Consider the following 17,920-nt stretch of genomic DNA (forward strand, 5'->3'; position numbering starts at 1 on the left):
TTAGTTCCTCTTGGTTCCATAGATTATGTATTAATAATTTCTAGTACGTCTAACTCCTTTGCATTATTTATAGTAACTTCTGTCTGGTGGGTTGGTGCTAGGTCTTTCTTGCATGTTGTTTGTCACACAGAGGTCTAATGAAAGTGCTTTGATAGTTGACAGAGTGGTTTTCCCAATGTTGAATAATTAGAATATTGGTTATAATTTCTTTATTGTGACAGTTTTGCATAACCTCATTTTATGACATAATTCAATAAAAATTCAATTGCAAATTTTTTAGTTTTTAAAACTTAAGAAAGAGTCATTTGTAATGTTTATGGATTATTGCCCTTCAGGTTTAAAATAATTTGTGCTTTTTAAAATTTAAATTCACTAATAATTTTTCCATCTCTTTCATACAGGTACCAAGTACTTGCTTTCGCAACAGATGCAGATAAAAGGCAGGAGACTGAACAGCAAAAACTTGGTTCTGGAAAAAGACTAGTTGTAAGGCCTTTTAAAAAATATATAAAAAATTATAGAAATGCCATATCTAATCACAGATGTTTGTTAAGAGCAAGAATTCCTGGGAAGAAAACTTAAAAAAAAAAAAAAAAAACAACTTTAACCATTTCTCTTTTCTATGTACAGTTACATTAATGACCTAAGAATTTAGTTGGCTACTTTTGAATAATGGAGGCATATGCCTAGTCATAGCTATAATAAATCAGATTATGGAGCTGTATCACTAGAATTATAGATGTCTCAATGGGGACACATTTAACTGAAGTGATTATAAACTACTAAAATAAAAAATAAGAAAACTTCTTTAATGAGCACATTTATGTACATTATATTCCTCTGTTTATAATGCCTTTTTTTGGGTGTAATTTTCATATTATCACATATTTTAAGCCCTTAGATTATAATGGCTGCCTGCATGTCTTCCCTCTTTCCTTTCTCCCTTCCTCTCTTCCTAACTTAGGAGTTGTTGGGCTTCTTCCATCTGTGAATTCATTGTTTTTTTGGCCATTAATTCTTCAAATATTTGTTTCTATGTTATCTCTCTCTTCTTTCCATTGGGAACTCCAATTACACATATAGGTAGGTACTTGCAGTTGTTCTACAGCTGCAGATTTTCATTTTATTTATTTATTTGTTTAGCAGTGCTAGAGGTTAAACCCAGGGTCTCACTCTACAACTGAACTATATCCCATTAAAAACAAAATTCTTGGGCTGGGGTTGTGGCTCAGTGGTAGAGTACTTGCCTAGCATGTATGAGGTACTGGGTTTGATTCTCAGCACCACATATAAATAGATAAAATGAAGGTCTATCAACAACTAAAATTTAAAAAAAATTTTTTTCTTTATTCTTGCTATTTAATTTGGGAAAATTTCTTTTTCTTTTTAAATGTCAGCCTCACGCCCCCCCACCCCCAAGTGATAGGGATCTAACCTAGGGCCTTATGCATGTCAGACAAACGCTCTAGTAGTAAGCCACATCCCTAGCCCCTGGGAGAATTTCTGTTGCTATTTCCAGGAACAGTAATCATTTTTCCTACAATGTCTGATGTGGTATTAATTATCATTTGTTATAGTTTTCATCTTTACTGTATGTTTGTATATCTTCTATGTCTCTACATAGCTTTGGAGATCTAGAATACAGTTATAATACTTGATTTAATGTCTTTTTTTAAAATTATAATACCTGTATCAAGTTTGGATCAGTTTCAGTTGATTTATTTATCTCTTCTGTGTAGATCACATTTTTATGTTTTTTTTTTTTTTTCATGGTTGGTAACTAAAGAAATTTTTTTTATAAAATGCCAGATATAGTAGATTTTACCTTGGTGGGTACTAAATATTTTTATATTATTAAAACTGTTCTTGAGCTTAGCCCTGGGGTACAGTTAAGTTACTTGAAAACAGTTTGATCTTTTTGAGTGTTGTTTTTAAGACTTATTAGGTGTGACCAGAACAGTGTTTATTCTAGGGCTACTTATTTCCCCTTCCTTAGGCAAGATCCTTCTGAGCACTCTACTGAATTTCCTCAGAATTATAAGGTTTCCAGCCTGGCTGGAAGGCATAGGCAGTGTTTAATTCTCTATGTGAATGCTGCTTACTGTTACATCTAGTCCTTTCAGGTGGCTTTTTCCTTGACCTTGGGTAGTTTCCTTGCATGAATGTACTGATAAGTACTCAGTTGAATATTTGAGGGGGACTCTACCACTCTTCAGAATTCTGTCTCTACATGACTTTCTTTTCTTCGGTATGCTGTCTTGTGAACTCCTAACTGTCTTGGGTTTTCTGGACTGAGTGTCCATATCCAAAATTCAGGGAGTCTGAGAGTCTCTTCCTCGGTTTCCTTTCCCTGTGCACTAGCCTGAAAACTCCCTCAAAGCTGGAGCTGTTGTACTACTTACTGCATATATTTTCTCTTTAAGGGATCACTGTCTTTTCCTGTCTGATGCTTTGCAGACAGTTGTTTCACATATTTTCTCTTTTGTGGTTGTTTCAGGTGGGATGGTAAATTCTTCCATCTTGGTTGGAAGTGGAAGAAACACTTTTATTACCATCCTTAGTAAATTTCTATATTTTAAGAGACTCATTCATTTAGAATGTGATGAATTTCCCTAAAGGGAAGTTAGAGAAAGTGACAGTACCTGGTAAATTTAAAGTATTTAGTGGGCTATATCTCAAACTATGGCCTTAGGAACTTGATTTGCCTGTTCATTCTAAATGAATCGTATCTCAGAGTCAGGCACATATTTGCCCGAGTTATAACCATTGACAAAAAATGCTAGAATGCTAGCCTATTAAGATGTATTGAAAAATTTAACTGCCGTGGGACTGCCTCATGTTCAGTGGAATTTACATAAAGGTAAGCTGTACTTGAACCAAATAGTAATGATATCTTTGTGTTCAATTTTAATTTACCTTAAGATAGCCTGATTCATCTACCTATGTTCACTTTGCCATCTCCGTTCTATTGATTGTTCTTCTATACACACTGGCAATATTTGTCCTTCTGACAAGTCCCATTTGGATTTCATATCTGCTTCGTATATTTTAATGCCTAATGTAGGTAGATTAATACCTGGTCATGTCTTGATAGCCAGAAATCCATATGCATCTTTTATGTGACTTTTCATTTCTTTCTTTTTTTTTTTTTTGATTCATTGTCTGTTGATTATAGCTAACTTTGAGGGCAGTTTTAGTTCCTCTGTTCAGATTTTTTTTGTGTGTGTAAAGCCATCTCACTGTCCTTCCCATAGGTGATATATGCCAGCCAATGTTTTTCAAAATGGTATGTCATTGCTCTTTTGCATCTTCTTGATTTAGAGATATTAATTACTTGGAAGATGAATTCTAAAAATCTTTTATATGTTCATTGTACATTCATTCCTTCATTATTTTAGGAAGCATTTATTGAACATTGACGTGTTGCTGAAATACTCTAGAGTAGTTCCTGCGTGCAGAGGATCCTATCTACACTACTGTAATAGCTTGGTGACTGCTCTTTATATATCTGCATACTGTTAAATGTTGAAGTTATAGTTATAGCAAACTACTAAATTTAAAACAATAACAATAACAATTGTATGTTTTATGGATCATTCTTGATTTGCAAAGTAAACACCATGGTTTTTTAAAAAAATTAAATTGATTTAAACTGATATATAAAAACAAAAATTATGCATATTTTTGGGATACCACATGATTTTCAATGCAGGTATACACTGAGTAATGTTTAAATAAGGTTAAAACATACGTATCCTCAAACATTTATCATTTGTATGTGATGATAACTTTTAAAATCCTTTTTTTCTAGCCTTTTGAAATATACAGTGCATTATGGGAATCTGTATCACCCTACTGTGCACTAGTACAGCAGAACTTCTTATTTCTATCGAACTGTAACTTAATACCCACTTATTAACCTTTTATTAACCTTTTCTCATCCCTTCCTCCCCCAGTGATAGCACAATAGCTAGCGTTCTTTCTTTTTTGAGTAATAAAGAATAATTTATTCTACTCTATTAGAATTAAAACAAAGCACAAAAATGTTTATTAAAATAACATGGACATTGGATCCAATAGATTTAGGTTTTGAATTCCAGGTTCTGACATCTTGGACAATTAATATCTTTAAGTGAAGTATGTGTTTTAGACCCTAACTGTCCTATTCCCCCTTTCCTGCTCCCAAGTTCACATCCTGGCCATGGTCTGATCATGAACAGAGTATACTTCCCTGTCCTTGGTCTTTGGGCCTGGCCATGTGACTTGGTTTGGTTAGCAGCATATAGACAAATGAACAGTGTTTCAGTTCCAACAGGGCACAATAGCTTTCTTATAGAAGTTTTTCAGGGAAGAAGATAGCTTTTTAATGAGTATTTTTGAGCCACCAAATAGGTAATATCTGGTAAGAGATGGTGCAAAACCTGCTAGAGGCCTGGGGTTGAGTGCTTGCCTGGCACTTGTGAGGCACTGGGTTCAGTCTTTAGCACCACATAAACATAAATAAATTTAGAAAATGGTATTGTGTCCCCATACAGCTAAGAGAATATTTTAAAAAACCTACTAGAGTCTATAAAGTACCAAAATCTGGTGATAAAAAACAAACCCCTGAAATAAATGAAGATTAGCCTGTCTTTATATTCTGCTTTGATGTAAAGCAGTTTCTTAGTTTGTATTGATATGAAAATGACTGAAAAGTTCTGTTTTTAGCAACTAACCTGATTGTGTGTTTTGCTTTGCAGGTGGATTGGGCTCTAAATATTGGCGAGCAAGCCCTTGATATATGTATTGTCTCTTTCAATCAGTCAACATCTTCTGTTTTTGTTCTGGGTGAGAGAAACTTTTTTTGTCTTAAGGAAAATGGACAAATTCGATTCATGAAGAAGCTTGATTGTAGCCCAAGTTGTTTTCTCCCATATTGCTCAGGTGTGTAGAAAGATTTTCTTTTATCTTTTCCATATGCAAAGGTTATGTTGTATATATCAGAAAAAGCCACACTCATATTTTAAACATCTCGGAAAATAGTTCTGTACTGAACATGTAGTGGAAATTTTAACTTTCAAAGTTTGAAAAGAAGTTTGATATAAAACACACATTTGGTTTTGTCAGTCATTTTATGTTGTACAAAATGACTTATAGAATTGGCCTCTAGCATACATTAGTGCTTTCCATAATGTCACTCTTAAAGTTGCTTCCAAGAGAACATTGGGCTGTTTTATAAACAGTAGTAACGTATAATAGAATGACCTATCCATAGTGAATACCCAGTAAATCCTTAGCCTAAATGTGTTAAAAGTTAATGAAATTCATTTAATTTACTTATTTTTGTGCCAGGGATTGAATCAGGGTTGCTTAACCACTGAGACACATCCCTATTCCTTTTAAAAAATTTATTTGTTTATTTTTAAATTTTGAGACAAGGTCTTGCTAAGTTGCTCAAAGCCTTGCTAACTTGCTGAAGCTGGCTTTAAAGTTGTGAACCTCCTGCCTCAACCTCCCCAGCTGCTGGGATTACAGGCAAGTGCCACTGTGCCTGGAAAATTCATACTTTTTAGATGAAATGTAAACATGTTGGTCATTATCTATAGTTTCCAAGTCTGTAAATTGACTTTTTTTTATATTGGTACCTTGAAGTTGAAAAATAATATTTTTTATTATTTAAAACTATTATTCACTAAAATCAAGCTATTAGAATTAATGTGTCTTAAATTCTCTGAAAGAAATATAATATAGTGTTTCAAATGACTGTTTTCTTAGTATTCTCTTTATGTATCTTCAACCTGCAGTTTCTGAAGGAACAGTAAATACTTTGATTGGAAACCATAAAAATATGTTGCATGTTTATCAGGATGTGACACTGAAGTGGGCCACTCAACTTCCGCATGTTCCTGTGGCAGTAAGAGTGGGCTGTTTTCAGTAAGTGATTTAACATAATTTTATTAAATTTTAAGAAATTCCATAGAAATTATATGAAATAATGGGAAATGATTTCATGAAAAAATGACAAGTGACATTGTAGTGTGAATGTCAGTAATCGAAATAATTTAAAATTTAACTTTTATTGAAAAAGAATGAAAAAAACTTAATTAGCACCATTATTCTCATTTAGAATTTCTAAAAAAAAGTCCCTCATAAATTAAAGAAAGCTGTTGAGATACCAAGAAAATGGTTTGCCTGATAGATTATTTTCTTTAAAATTTATTTCCTTTAAAATAAAGGATTTCTTTTTATAGTACTGAATGTGTATCATTTAGGAATCATTTACTGACAGTGTTCATGAGCCTGAATTTTATTATGTTAAATTATACATAACTGCTAATGTCATGTGATTAAGCAGTTTAGATTTTAAAAAATACAGTATACTGTTTTGCATTTAAAAATGAAAAACAAAATCCATCTTAACATCAAAGTTACAAAATTTATCAGAAATGAGAGAAGTAAAACGTTGTTTTTCAGTGAGTAATTTTTCAAGGTCATTAGTATAAAAGGCAAGATCCTAAGAAGGATCTTCTGATCTTGTGACAAGACACAACCTTGTCTAAAGCTTCATAGATTGCTGGTACTCACTTCTGCTTATTTAGAGAATTTTATTGCGCATTTCAAAAACCATATGTAGAATTCTTCAGTGATGCATATAGTATCTGATCAGGATGAGTTATCCCCTCACATAAAGGGTTGGCTTTGTAATATTACTGTTGAAACTCAGTGAGGGGGTATTCATGTTTGTGTTAATGCTTATCCTAAAGCCTGCATATTGGAAAATAATAACAGTGTTTTGAAAACATCAAATATTTTAAAAAGAAGTTGTTTCCTTATGTTTATGAGTAAGGACTATCTTAAAGTTATAATTGCTGTGTACTTAACAGGAATAATGGTTTTTCTGTATCTGAGGAATAATTTAAAAATTTGAAATTGGCTTTTACAATATCCACCAGATGGTCTTTTTAAGTTTAACTAAACAGACTCAACAGACATTTTGTATTAGATTTACTTAGAAGGATTTAGAACAGGAAAAACATCTTGCCAGCAGGGCAACATCAGGTATTTCTCTTCTGGGAGAGTAATTCTTACAGCAGTCCATATATTCATCCAAGAACTGTTCTCTTTGGCCTCACAAATGACAGCTCAGGTGCAAGAAGACAGATCCACACTGGTGGGTCTGTGGCCCATCTTGGCTTATAATCTCCATGCTCTTTAGGAGCCAAAATCTTTAAAAACTTAAAAGTCATTGTGGTTTGGAGGTATATTTTGGGCATGGAAGAGTGATGGCAAGAAATACTTCATTGAGAACATTTAGTTGAAATAGTTATTTTACATATATATTATGTGCAGGACTTTCAAGAGCCACCTTTCACCTTACCTAGGGAAGTATAGAGATATGACTTAGCAGATACGTGTCATAAATGTATAGTTTCTGGTTCACTTGTAATTTACAAATAAAGAGTACACTAATAGCAAGTTATTGTAAGTAAGAAATTAAATTTCTATATAGTGTGTATTATGTTGTTTATATTCAACTGTAGCATGCCACATAGTATTTTAGGCACCTGTATTTGTAAGGTAATTGACATAATCAACACATTATATGTTAATTGTTAGTATATAATAAATATTAATATATAATATAACATAATATGGAATAATAAATTCTAATTATTCAATTGAAGATTCATCTTATTTTTAGTATACTTTATTATTTTTTGGCTTTTATTTTTTAATTATTCTTTTTAGTTATACATGACAGTAGAATGTATTTTGACATAATCATATATACATGGAGTACAACTTCCAATTTTTGTGGTGTACATGATGTTGAGTTACCCTGATGGTGTATTCATATATGAACACAGGAAAGTTATGTATGATAATTTTTAATATACTTTAAAAGGATAAGATTAGACTAGTTTTGAAAAAAATTTATGGAAACTTTTTTGTTGGAATTTTAGAAGTAATTATTACTTAACTATAACATGTTTATATTTAGAAGTTATTTGAAATTAGAAGCACTGAAATAACTTCCCTCCTGCTTTTTATTACCTTTGGGATTAAGCCTTTTTGGTGGAAGCTTTCTTGGCTGAAAGTGTTTATTTATAAAGGAAATTGCTGCTATTTTAATTTTTTTCAATGAATAAGGAATATTGGCTTTGGATCAAGTTGATGCAGTTATACTTAATAACAGCATTTTACTCAGAAACTAAGATGCTTTATTTCCTCCTACTCCCACCTACTTGGCAACCCTAGTCCTTTCTACCTTGTTTATTATATGCTAATTCTAAATCAGTCTGTGTTTCCTTCTTATTTTACAGTTAAGCTTTGTTCTTGATTAGATAGTATCCTTTAATTTTAATTTTTTTTCGTGGATTAGACTACAGAAATGTAAAATTAGTATATGGGTAACAGAGTCAGGAGAACCTTAATGTGATAATGCTCTTTAAATTCTTAGCTATTACTGATTCTTATTGCATGAAGTAGGTATGGAATTCTGGCTGAGCATCTTACCTCTGCTGTGGTCAGTTTCCCAAACTGCAAATAAAGATCATTATTTATAGGTTACATTATTCTCTCTAGTGATATCAAATATATCTAACAGTGGAAGTTCATTTGAGTAAAAGTTCAAAGTGATGAGAATCTTTCCAAACTTTAGCTGGCAGCCTATAGCCATAGTGCTTTAAAATCTTACTGCAGCTCATTTTGTAGAATAAACAATTTGGTCTGGTACTTTGGTGTTTTTCTTTGCAGGCTATGCCCACAATAGTCACTTATTTATTTTTTTAATAGTTGCTTATTTTAACTTTAGTGTTTCACATTTTATCTCTTAGCTTTCATTGATGCAGTATTTTTGACTAGAGTGTTTTTCCATTTGTTCTCTGGCTTTTCGAATTTCTTCTTAAGAGTCTCAGTTCAAGTCATAAAAGTAAGTCTTCCCTCCTTGCCATGGTCTCCTCTGAATTTCTGTCACATTTATAATTTTGTGGTGACTGAATTTGATTTTCCTAACTCTCCAACTAGATCATGCACTCATTTTCTACCTTTGCATGTCATACTGAAAATCATAAAGCTCAACAGAGCTTGGTAAATATTTAACGGCCTTTGTGGTTTGTGTTCATACGTTAGGGGGATGGAGTGGCTAGAAACATCTTTTAATTGAAAACCCTTTTTTAAAATAGGACAAAAACTGAGACACATAGAGGGAAGAATGTTATTTCTTTAAAAATCACATTGATTAGGAGAGCATTTTAAAATTCCAAGTGATCTTACTTTTTTCCTGAACAGCTGTGGAGGTGGGAAATGTTCAGGTGAGTTGGGATAAAATAGGTTGCTTCATTTATGGGGTTTATTAACAGATGCACGCAATTTTCTGGTTTATATAGAACCTGTGTTTCTGAATCAGATTAGGGCAGGGTCGAGATTAGGGAGGAAGAATGAAACAACTTCCTACCTTTGTTAAGGTGAAATGAAGCTGGAGTGTGGTATGAGGGACAGTTGGATTTTTGGCTTCATTTACTTGGTAATTAGTCTAAATTCCTTTTAAGTTTTGAATTTATAATTTGTGGGATTGTTTTTCCTTTTTCCTCCTGCCATTATCCCTCTCTCTTTTTAGTGATTTTTATGCCTGTGACTTTGTTCTCTGTTCCTTCATGACTATTTTCGTTAACTATTGGAGGGATTGCTCCGAAGGCTGTTGTCATATTGTTTTATACATTTCAGAAGACTCTTAGGATCATATTCTTAAATTGCAGAGATGAATCTAGTTGAGAATTTAGACTGGAGTAATACTGAATTTCACTCCATAGTAAATCTGTTTAATTTACCTGTTATTTTCCAAAATTAATTTCTCTTCAAGCCAAAAATGAAGTGATTTTTTTAAAAATTAAAAAATAGAACGTAAAAATTTTTAGGAAAATAAATTTCTCAAATGGTTGCTGAATTCTTGGTTTTTTCACAGCAAATACTGCAATCTTTAGTTATTGAATATCCACTGTCCTCCCTGTCCAGTTCATGTTTGGTCTTTTTGCACAGTGTTCTTTATAGCCAAATTCTAGTATAAAAAGGAATTTTCAGTTCCATGAAAACTGACATAGTGGGTTTTGACAGTAACATGATTATTTTTTTGCTTTTGCTCTTGCCGGTCATAATGTTGCATTTGCATTCTTTTGGCGATTTTTCTAGAAATTGTGTTTTTGGTTGTAACTGATACTTTTGACATTCTAATTAAATTAAGTTTAATTTAGCTCATTTTACTCTGTTTAAGCTTACTGAATTTCATTGTTTCCACCATTATGTTTTTCCTAAGAAATCGAGCTCCTTCCCCCTTTGTTTGCTTTCTTGTTAATTTTCTTGTATTTTTTTTGTTTTGCCTTTTTGATCTATTTAGGAGGTAAAAAATACCTTATTTTCTGTATTAGTAATGATTAATCAGTTTTTAAGAAACCTACTTTGTGCCTTAAGCAGCATAAGATTTTATAATTTGGGTTTATGATCAGAAGTATTAGGGAAGAAAACCCTTGACTTTTATGGGCCCCCACCAGAAGTAAGGGTTTCATTAGGGCTTGGTGGGCCTGCTAATGCAGCATGATACCATTTACTTAACACAATCAGTAGTGGAGGACAAAAGAACAGAATTATGTGATATTTAGTGTTCTTTTCTTCCTCTTGTTATTACCTTAGTAACCGTGATATGGATGAATTATTTCTATCAATCCCATTGAAGAATTTTTTTGGGTAATATGAGTTGCATTAGTTTGGAGGTTCATCATTACTTTCATGCATCTATTTCTGTTGTGTGAGATCAAAGGTCCTTAATGAAATGACCTCTAGATTTTATATTGATTGATTGTACTGGAGAAGCACAACAGTTGGGTTTGTATTGTCCCTACAGTTACAAGTCTAAGCCATCGTTGTCATATGGTCTATCATTTAGTGAGCTACTTTTCATAAGCTGTTGTATGACTACTTTAATACTTTTACTTACGTTGAAAAGACTTGTGGTAATTATATAAATTATATAAATAAACTAAGTTCCCATCTTTGCTGTTATTTGTCAGTTGGGGTTGTAATTCTCAGAAAATTCTCATGAAAGTTAGAAATCTTCTACTTGAACTTGTGTTTTCACTATCATTTTTTTATGCACTAATGTAAAATACCACATCTTTTATTCTCATGAGGTGTATAATAGTAATTCCAGTTCCAGATTATTTGATTTTGTTATATTCCATAGTAAATCTGTTTAATTTTCCTATCAAAGATTTTAGAAACACTGTACAACTAAAAATAAGGAGTTGTATTTAGAATGCTATTTGTGCTTATGATTTTGTTTTATAAATTGTTTTAATAATAGAACTCTACTTATTACCATGTATTTCACAGGAAAAATTTCTTTAGTTATACTGTCATTGAGGCTGTGAATGTCTCTTAAATTGAAACTCTTGGTCTCAGAGAAAATAATTCATACTAGTAGGAAAAATGCTCTCATGTTTTGGGTTGTTGATTCACTAACCCATAACAGGGGTGAGTCAGTTGTTAATAGAGTGGTGGTCAGCAGGAAAAGTGTTTTGCTCTTCATTAACTACAAAAGGTCTTGCCTTTCACTGAGCACACACCTTGTTGGCCCTTTGGTCCTGGAGATCATTTGGATCAGGTTGGTGGCTTTGCTTTTATCTTTTCTGGGAACTACATGCAATTTTACATCTTCTCTCCTTACTTCAAATAGTGATCCCTTCTGATAACTGAAATTTGACTCCCTGGTTTCAAAGACAAAATGAGTTTACCTTTTTCTCCCTATATATCTCTATTTTCCAAGAGGAAAAAGGTCACATTTTCTTAGTTGCTTACTAAAGAACATAAAAAGGAAAAAATGATTTTTTGGTAAACTTAGGTTTACATATTGCTAAGGTCTTTGCAAAGCTTTTCAAGACTGGCCTTGAACTTTGAACTTTGGATAGGCTTAGGTTCTTTATTCTTTTATCTGGCATATGGCCTATATTTCAGAAATCTGAGTTGTTGACATAATAAAAAAGTATGTAAATAATGTTATGGAGTGTAATGTATATATGTTACTGAATAGGCTAATGTTGGATGACTTAAAATTAGAATCATTATCTGAAAGGAAATGTGGGAAAATATAACAGTATTTATTGCCTGCTATGCACTGCATAATGATGCACTGCATCATTAGAAGTTAAATAGAGGGCTACATTTTTCAGTTAGAACAACAACAAAGAGCTACATTGGAGCCAGGTGTGAAGATGTGGTGGCACACACTTAGAGTTCCAATTACTCAGGATGTTGTGCAGGAGGGTCCCCAAAGTGGGCAACATAGATTCTGTCAAAAGAAAAGAAACAGAAACTACATTGGTAGCTTATTCAAAAGTTTTTAAATGTTTAACATGGCAGGTTTAATAGTTTAGAAGCCTTCGTTAATTCTTTACATTTTCTAAAAAAAAAAAAAAAAAAGATGTGGGAAAATCATGGTGCATTTTTATATTTCAAAAAAATAGAATATTTATCAAAATTACTAAAAATAGTGTTGAAAAATAAAATATACAGTCAGTCCTATCATTTAAGGCCTCTTTGTAACTTTAACTTGAAACTTGTATAAGTAAATGAAATCTCACCTTGTAAAATAAGGCTTTAAACTCAATTATCTGACCTCTGGATCCATAGACTCTGTAAACAGATAGGATGACTCCCACATATTCTGAAATGGAGAACTATGCTCAGTGGTCTCTCTCCCTCCCTCCCACTCTCCTTCTCCCTCTCCTTTTCCCTCTCTTCTCTCTTTTAGTAGTAGGGATTAAACCAGGAGCACTTTACCACTGAGCTACATCCCCATTCCTTTTTGTTCTTTATTTTGAGACACGGTTTTGGCAGGTTCCTTAGGGTCTCACTAAGTTGCTGAGGCTGCGCTAAGTTGCTGGAAGCTGGCCTTGAATTTATGATCCTCCTGCCTCAGCTTTCTAAATTGCTGGGATTACAGGTGTGTACCACTGTGCTCAACTTTGTTATCCTGCCTTTACATAGAGAAAACCTGCTGTTTTTTGTTTACTAAAATGCAATTTACTATTAAAATGTATCAAATTAAAAGTTATGACATACTTTATTGATGAGCAAAAAATGGCAGATACCCACATTATTTGTTGTGAGTGTATAATATTTAAAACCATAGAGGAAAAGTTTACAAATTCAAAGTTTAAAGTGTTTTGTTTTAAGTAGCAGATGACAACATGCCATTATTGAAGATTAATTCATCTAATTTAGATTAATGTAACAATGAAATATGTTCTCATTAGAATTTGTTTTAATCTTGATAAACCTTGGCTAGATTAAAAACTTTGCTTTGTATAGAAAGAAAGATTTGTTATTCTTATGTCCCCTGTGTTTCATTGAAAAACTATTTTTAATGTTCACATGTTTTAGGGTGAGCATACTTTAATATCTGTATATCTACCATGTAGTATATGTTATGAAGATATTTTATGAACATATATTTATTGGTTAATTAGAAACATATTATTTCACCATAACACTATTCTTTGAGTTCATATGATAATAGTTAATTTATAGTCAGGCTGTATTCTGACTTTTCACATAGTGACAAATTTAATTATTTTAGGAACAGTTACTATTATTATAATTAGAACCATCTGGATTTTATAGATGAGGAAACTGGGGCTTAGAGAAATCAAATAATATGCTCCAGTTCATAAGTAAACATGTAAACAAATAATCCCAGCATAAGTGGGTTAGTGTTATATGGTAGAAAAGTAGACTATGCTAGGCCTTCACAGTATTTCGTCCACTACACTGCTAGAAGTCCCAGCTCTTTTTGTTTCTACTAAAAGTACTCTTTACATTTCCCTTCTCTAACACAATTGCTTCTTATTCAGATTAGTGCTACCCAATATTCTATCTGGCAAGAAGTATCTTATTTAAAGTCATAGTGGTAAGCATCTGAGAAACAAAATATATTACTTCTAAAGTGTGGGACTGAGGAATGAAAGGACCTGAAATCAGTTTTAAAACATCTTTTAGAAAGTCTCAAGTATTCTAAAACTTAACTCAAGTCTTTGGACAACTAATGATGCTGTCAAGGCTCTTTTATTTAAATCTATAATAGTTTAGAAGTATTAGATTTAAACAAATAATTTGGAATAAATGAAAAATAAAAGATTATTATTTTTAACAAGAAGAATGCTATAGAAAACTATTTCCTTTTTCATTTTTATTTGAGGGAAAAGTTATGGTTTGCAAATTAGAAATTTCTAGTAATTAATTAGTTAAAATACAAGGAAAAATATTACCTTTTGCTTTTGGATGCTGCATTTAAGAATGTTACCTTTTCTCTTTTATTTGTATTTATTTCCAACAGCAAATTCCTTTCATCTTATTCTATCTTGTTACTTTTGTATTTTAAATGAATAAGTACAAGTCATAATCATCGAACATTTTAAAATTTTCATGAATGGAAAATTACTGATTTGGACCATATGCAATTTATATTTAGGAATGAATTTTGCAATAACTTGAAAATTTTGGAATTTAAAAAATTTGCATTTCTCTTTTATAAAACTTTGTACATGATAAAGCAAGCAAAAGTATCTGTTAAGGGCTATAGTTAGAAAAAAAAAATACTCCACTTTTTGAAGCTTCCACTATGCCCATACTGTGTGAATGTAGCATGGGACTTGTGTGGGTGAGCAAGCCACTGGAATATCCAGAGTACTTAAGTTTAAGAGAAATATATGAAAAATTAAAACACAGTCATATTGAGAGTAACGAGGGATATAGTTAAAAAAAGTCATCTCACTGTTTTTTCAATTTCTGCAGCTTCCAGATGGTAGGAAATGCTTTGTTCTTCCCTCCAACCCATCTGTTGTTCTGTTGTGTAACTGACACCACTGCAACTACCCAACACTGAGCACCCCCATATAAAAAGGCAAAATTTAGAACTTATTACACAGTTTTATGGAAAAAATTACAAGAGTCAAAGTTTTAATTTCTCTTTGAGTAGTGTAGAAATTTTTCTGACTTAGAATTGAACACTAGAATTTCTTTATTGTTGAATTTACTTAATTTTTAAGCTATAGGTGATCCATTAAAATTATGCATTTGTTCTATTTTTTCCATATTATATTTTTGTTAGAAATGGAAATATAAATGTTTTCTACACAAAAATTAAAGAAAAAGGTACTAGTTATTTGTGATAATTTTAGTTCAGTAAATACACCATTTTTGCCATTTTTAGAAAAACTAAAAAATGGGGTGCAAAGCAAGATATATTTTTCTTTGAATAATTAAATATTTTTATAAAATGTTTCTTATATATTGGTGCCTTCCTCATAAATGCTATTGATTTGTATTTTGATTCTTCTATGGAAGAGAATTTGTGCCAGGTGTGGTGGTGCATGCCTGTAATTCCAATGACTTGGGAGGCTCAGGCAGGAGGACCACAAGTTGGAGGCCAACCTCAGCAATTTAGTGAGACCCTGTCTCAAATTTAAAAAATTAAAAAGGTCTGGGATTCCATTAACAACAAAAAAAAAAAGGTCTGGGGATGTAGCTCAGTTGTAAAACTCTCTTGGATTCAATTCCTAGTACCCAAAACAAACAAACAGAATGTACTTACTAGTATAGAATTTAGATAGTAAATTATTTATTCTTTTATTTGTTTATTTATTTTTACATGACAGTAGAGTACCTTTTGAAATATTATACATACATAGAATAAGTATAACTTGTTCTGATTAGGATCCCATTATTGTGGTTGTACATTATAAGGAGCTGTTTTGGTTGTGTATTTATATGCAAGAATAGGAAAGATATGCTTGATTTATTCTTTCCTGTTACCATCTCCCCTTCCTTCCCTTCATTCCTCTTTGTCTAGTCCAGTGAACTTCTAATCTTCCCTTCCTTTATTGTGGTTTAGCATCCACATATCAGGGAGAACATTCTGCCTTTTGTATTTTGGGACTGGTTTATTCACTTAGCATCACAGTCTCCAGCTCCATCCATTTACTGGCAAATTCCATAATTTTATTCTTCCTATGGTTGAGTAATATTCCATTGTGGATATATACCACATTTTCTTTATCCATTCATCTGTCGTAGGATGGTTCCATAACTTGGTTATTGTGAATTGAGCTGCTATAAACATTGATGTGACTGCATCACTGTAGTATGCTGATTTTAAGTCCTTTGGGTATAGGCCAAGGAGTGGGATAACTAGGTCAAAGGGTGGTTCCATTCCAAGTGTTCTAAGGAATCTCATACTGCTTTGCAGAGTGGTTGCACCAATTTGCAATCTCACCAGCAATGTATGAGTATATCTTTTTCCCCACATCCTCATCAACATTTATTGCTACTTGTATTATTGGTAATTGCCATTCTGACTGGAATGAGATGGAATCTGTGTTGCTTTGATTTGCATTTCTCTAATTGCTAGAAATGTTGAACACGTTTTCATATATTTGGTGATGGATTTTATTTCTTCTTCTGTGAATTGTCTACTCAGTTCCTTAGCTCATGTATTGATTGGATTATTTGTGATTTTTATTTTGGTGTTAAGTTTTTTGAGTTCTTTATATATCCTGGAGATTAATGCTCTGTCTGAGATGCTGGTGGTAAAGATTTTCTCCCGTTCTGTAGGCCCTCTGTTCACATTCTTGATTGTTTGCTGTGAAGAAACTTTTTAGTTTGATACTGTTCCATTTATTGCTTCTTTTTTTGGGGGGTATTGGTGATTGAACTCGGGGGTACTAGGCCCCTGAGCCACATCCCCAGCCCTATTTTGTGTTTTATTTAGAGAAAGGGTCTCACTGAGTTGCTTAGTGCCTTGCCATTGCTGAGGCTGACTTTGAACTTGCAGTCCTCCTGCCTCAACCTTCTGAGCTATTGGGATTACAGGTATGCGCCACCAAACCCAGCACCATTTATTGATTCTTGATTTTACTTCTTGTAAAACCATAATCATTATGATAATTTTGGATCAATTATTCATCTTAACTTTCTTTTTCTCTTCTATTCCTTTATTACTTAGTCTCAAAAAACTGGTCTCTTAAGAAAAGTAAGTTTTGTTAAAATCAGAATAATTTTTGTCCAGGTTTTTTTGCCTACTTTTAAATGTGAATATACAGCAATCAAGCAAGCAAGTATATGTTACTTTGAGGAAGAGTATTATCACCTTTCTTACGTTACTTTCCCCAATTACATGTTTGTCTTTTGGTTTTTATATATTTCTTGAAAATTCATATTAATTTGAAAAAGTCTTTTAAGATTATGTCACATTTGAATTCAGGAAATCCAGTTGAGTATAGAAGTGTTAATTTACCTTTTCAGATATTAAAATGAATTAGTGCTATGCATTGAGTTTTGTCAGATCTCATTCTTAAGCCTTTTGAACTATCCAAGTGATATTCATGTATCATTAGGCAAGACAACCATAGAAAAATTCACTAGACTAGAGAAGCCCAGTGAATTCTACAGGATTTGATTTATTAAAGACAAGATCTGCTGGGGATATAGCTCAGTTGGTAGAGTGCTTGCCTTGCAAGCACAAGGCCCTGGGTTCAATCCCCAGCACCGCAAAAAAAAAAAAAAAAAAAGACAAGCTCAACTGAATAGTAGTGTAGGGTGGGGTTTCTGTAGTAAGCTATGTACCATGGAAACAAAATATTTGCTATATCTAAGCTTTTTCCATAGCTGGGATTGGAGTCTTGTGGTTTGTAGCCTTTATGGACACTTGAGTCTCAAGACTGGAGAGAATTGTCATCTTCAGCTGAAGTTTTCCCAGGGAACTGGCTTATAGAATGGATACTTCTTCCTTTGTTTTACAGGGGCCATGTTAGTCAATTTCTTCTTGCTTAGCAGTAAGTTCGTATTCGATAAATATTGGTTGAATGAACGAATGATGGAGAAATTAGGTTTA

General features: G+C 32.6%; 1 protein-coding gene across 8 annotated transcripts in view; it reads left to right on the forward strand.

Moving 5' to 3' along the window:
• BBS9 (Bardet-Biedl syndrome 9) overlaps window positions 1–17,920 on the forward strand; it is a 457,168-nt gene that overhangs the window by 136,600 nt on the left and 302,648 nt on the right. For all 8 annotated transcript variants that reach the window (XM_079152332.1, XM_079152331.1, XM_079152335.1 and 5 more), the window contains 3 exons: window positions 402–486; window positions 4,740–4,923; window positions 5,784–5,913. In XM_079152332.1, the coding sequence (XP_079008458.1) occupies window positions 402–486; window positions 4,740–4,923; window positions 5,784–5,913 (399 nt within the window). The remainder of the gene's footprint in view (window positions 1–401; window positions 487–4,739; window positions 4,924–5,783; window positions 5,914–17,920) is intronic.

Source organism: Sciurus vulgaris (genome assembly GCF_902686455.1).
Source record: "Sciurus vulgaris genome assembly, chromosome: 8".
Classification (NCBI taxonomy): domain Eukaryota; kingdom Metazoa; phylum Chordata; class Mammalia; order Rodentia; family Sciuridae; genus Sciurus; species Sciurus vulgaris.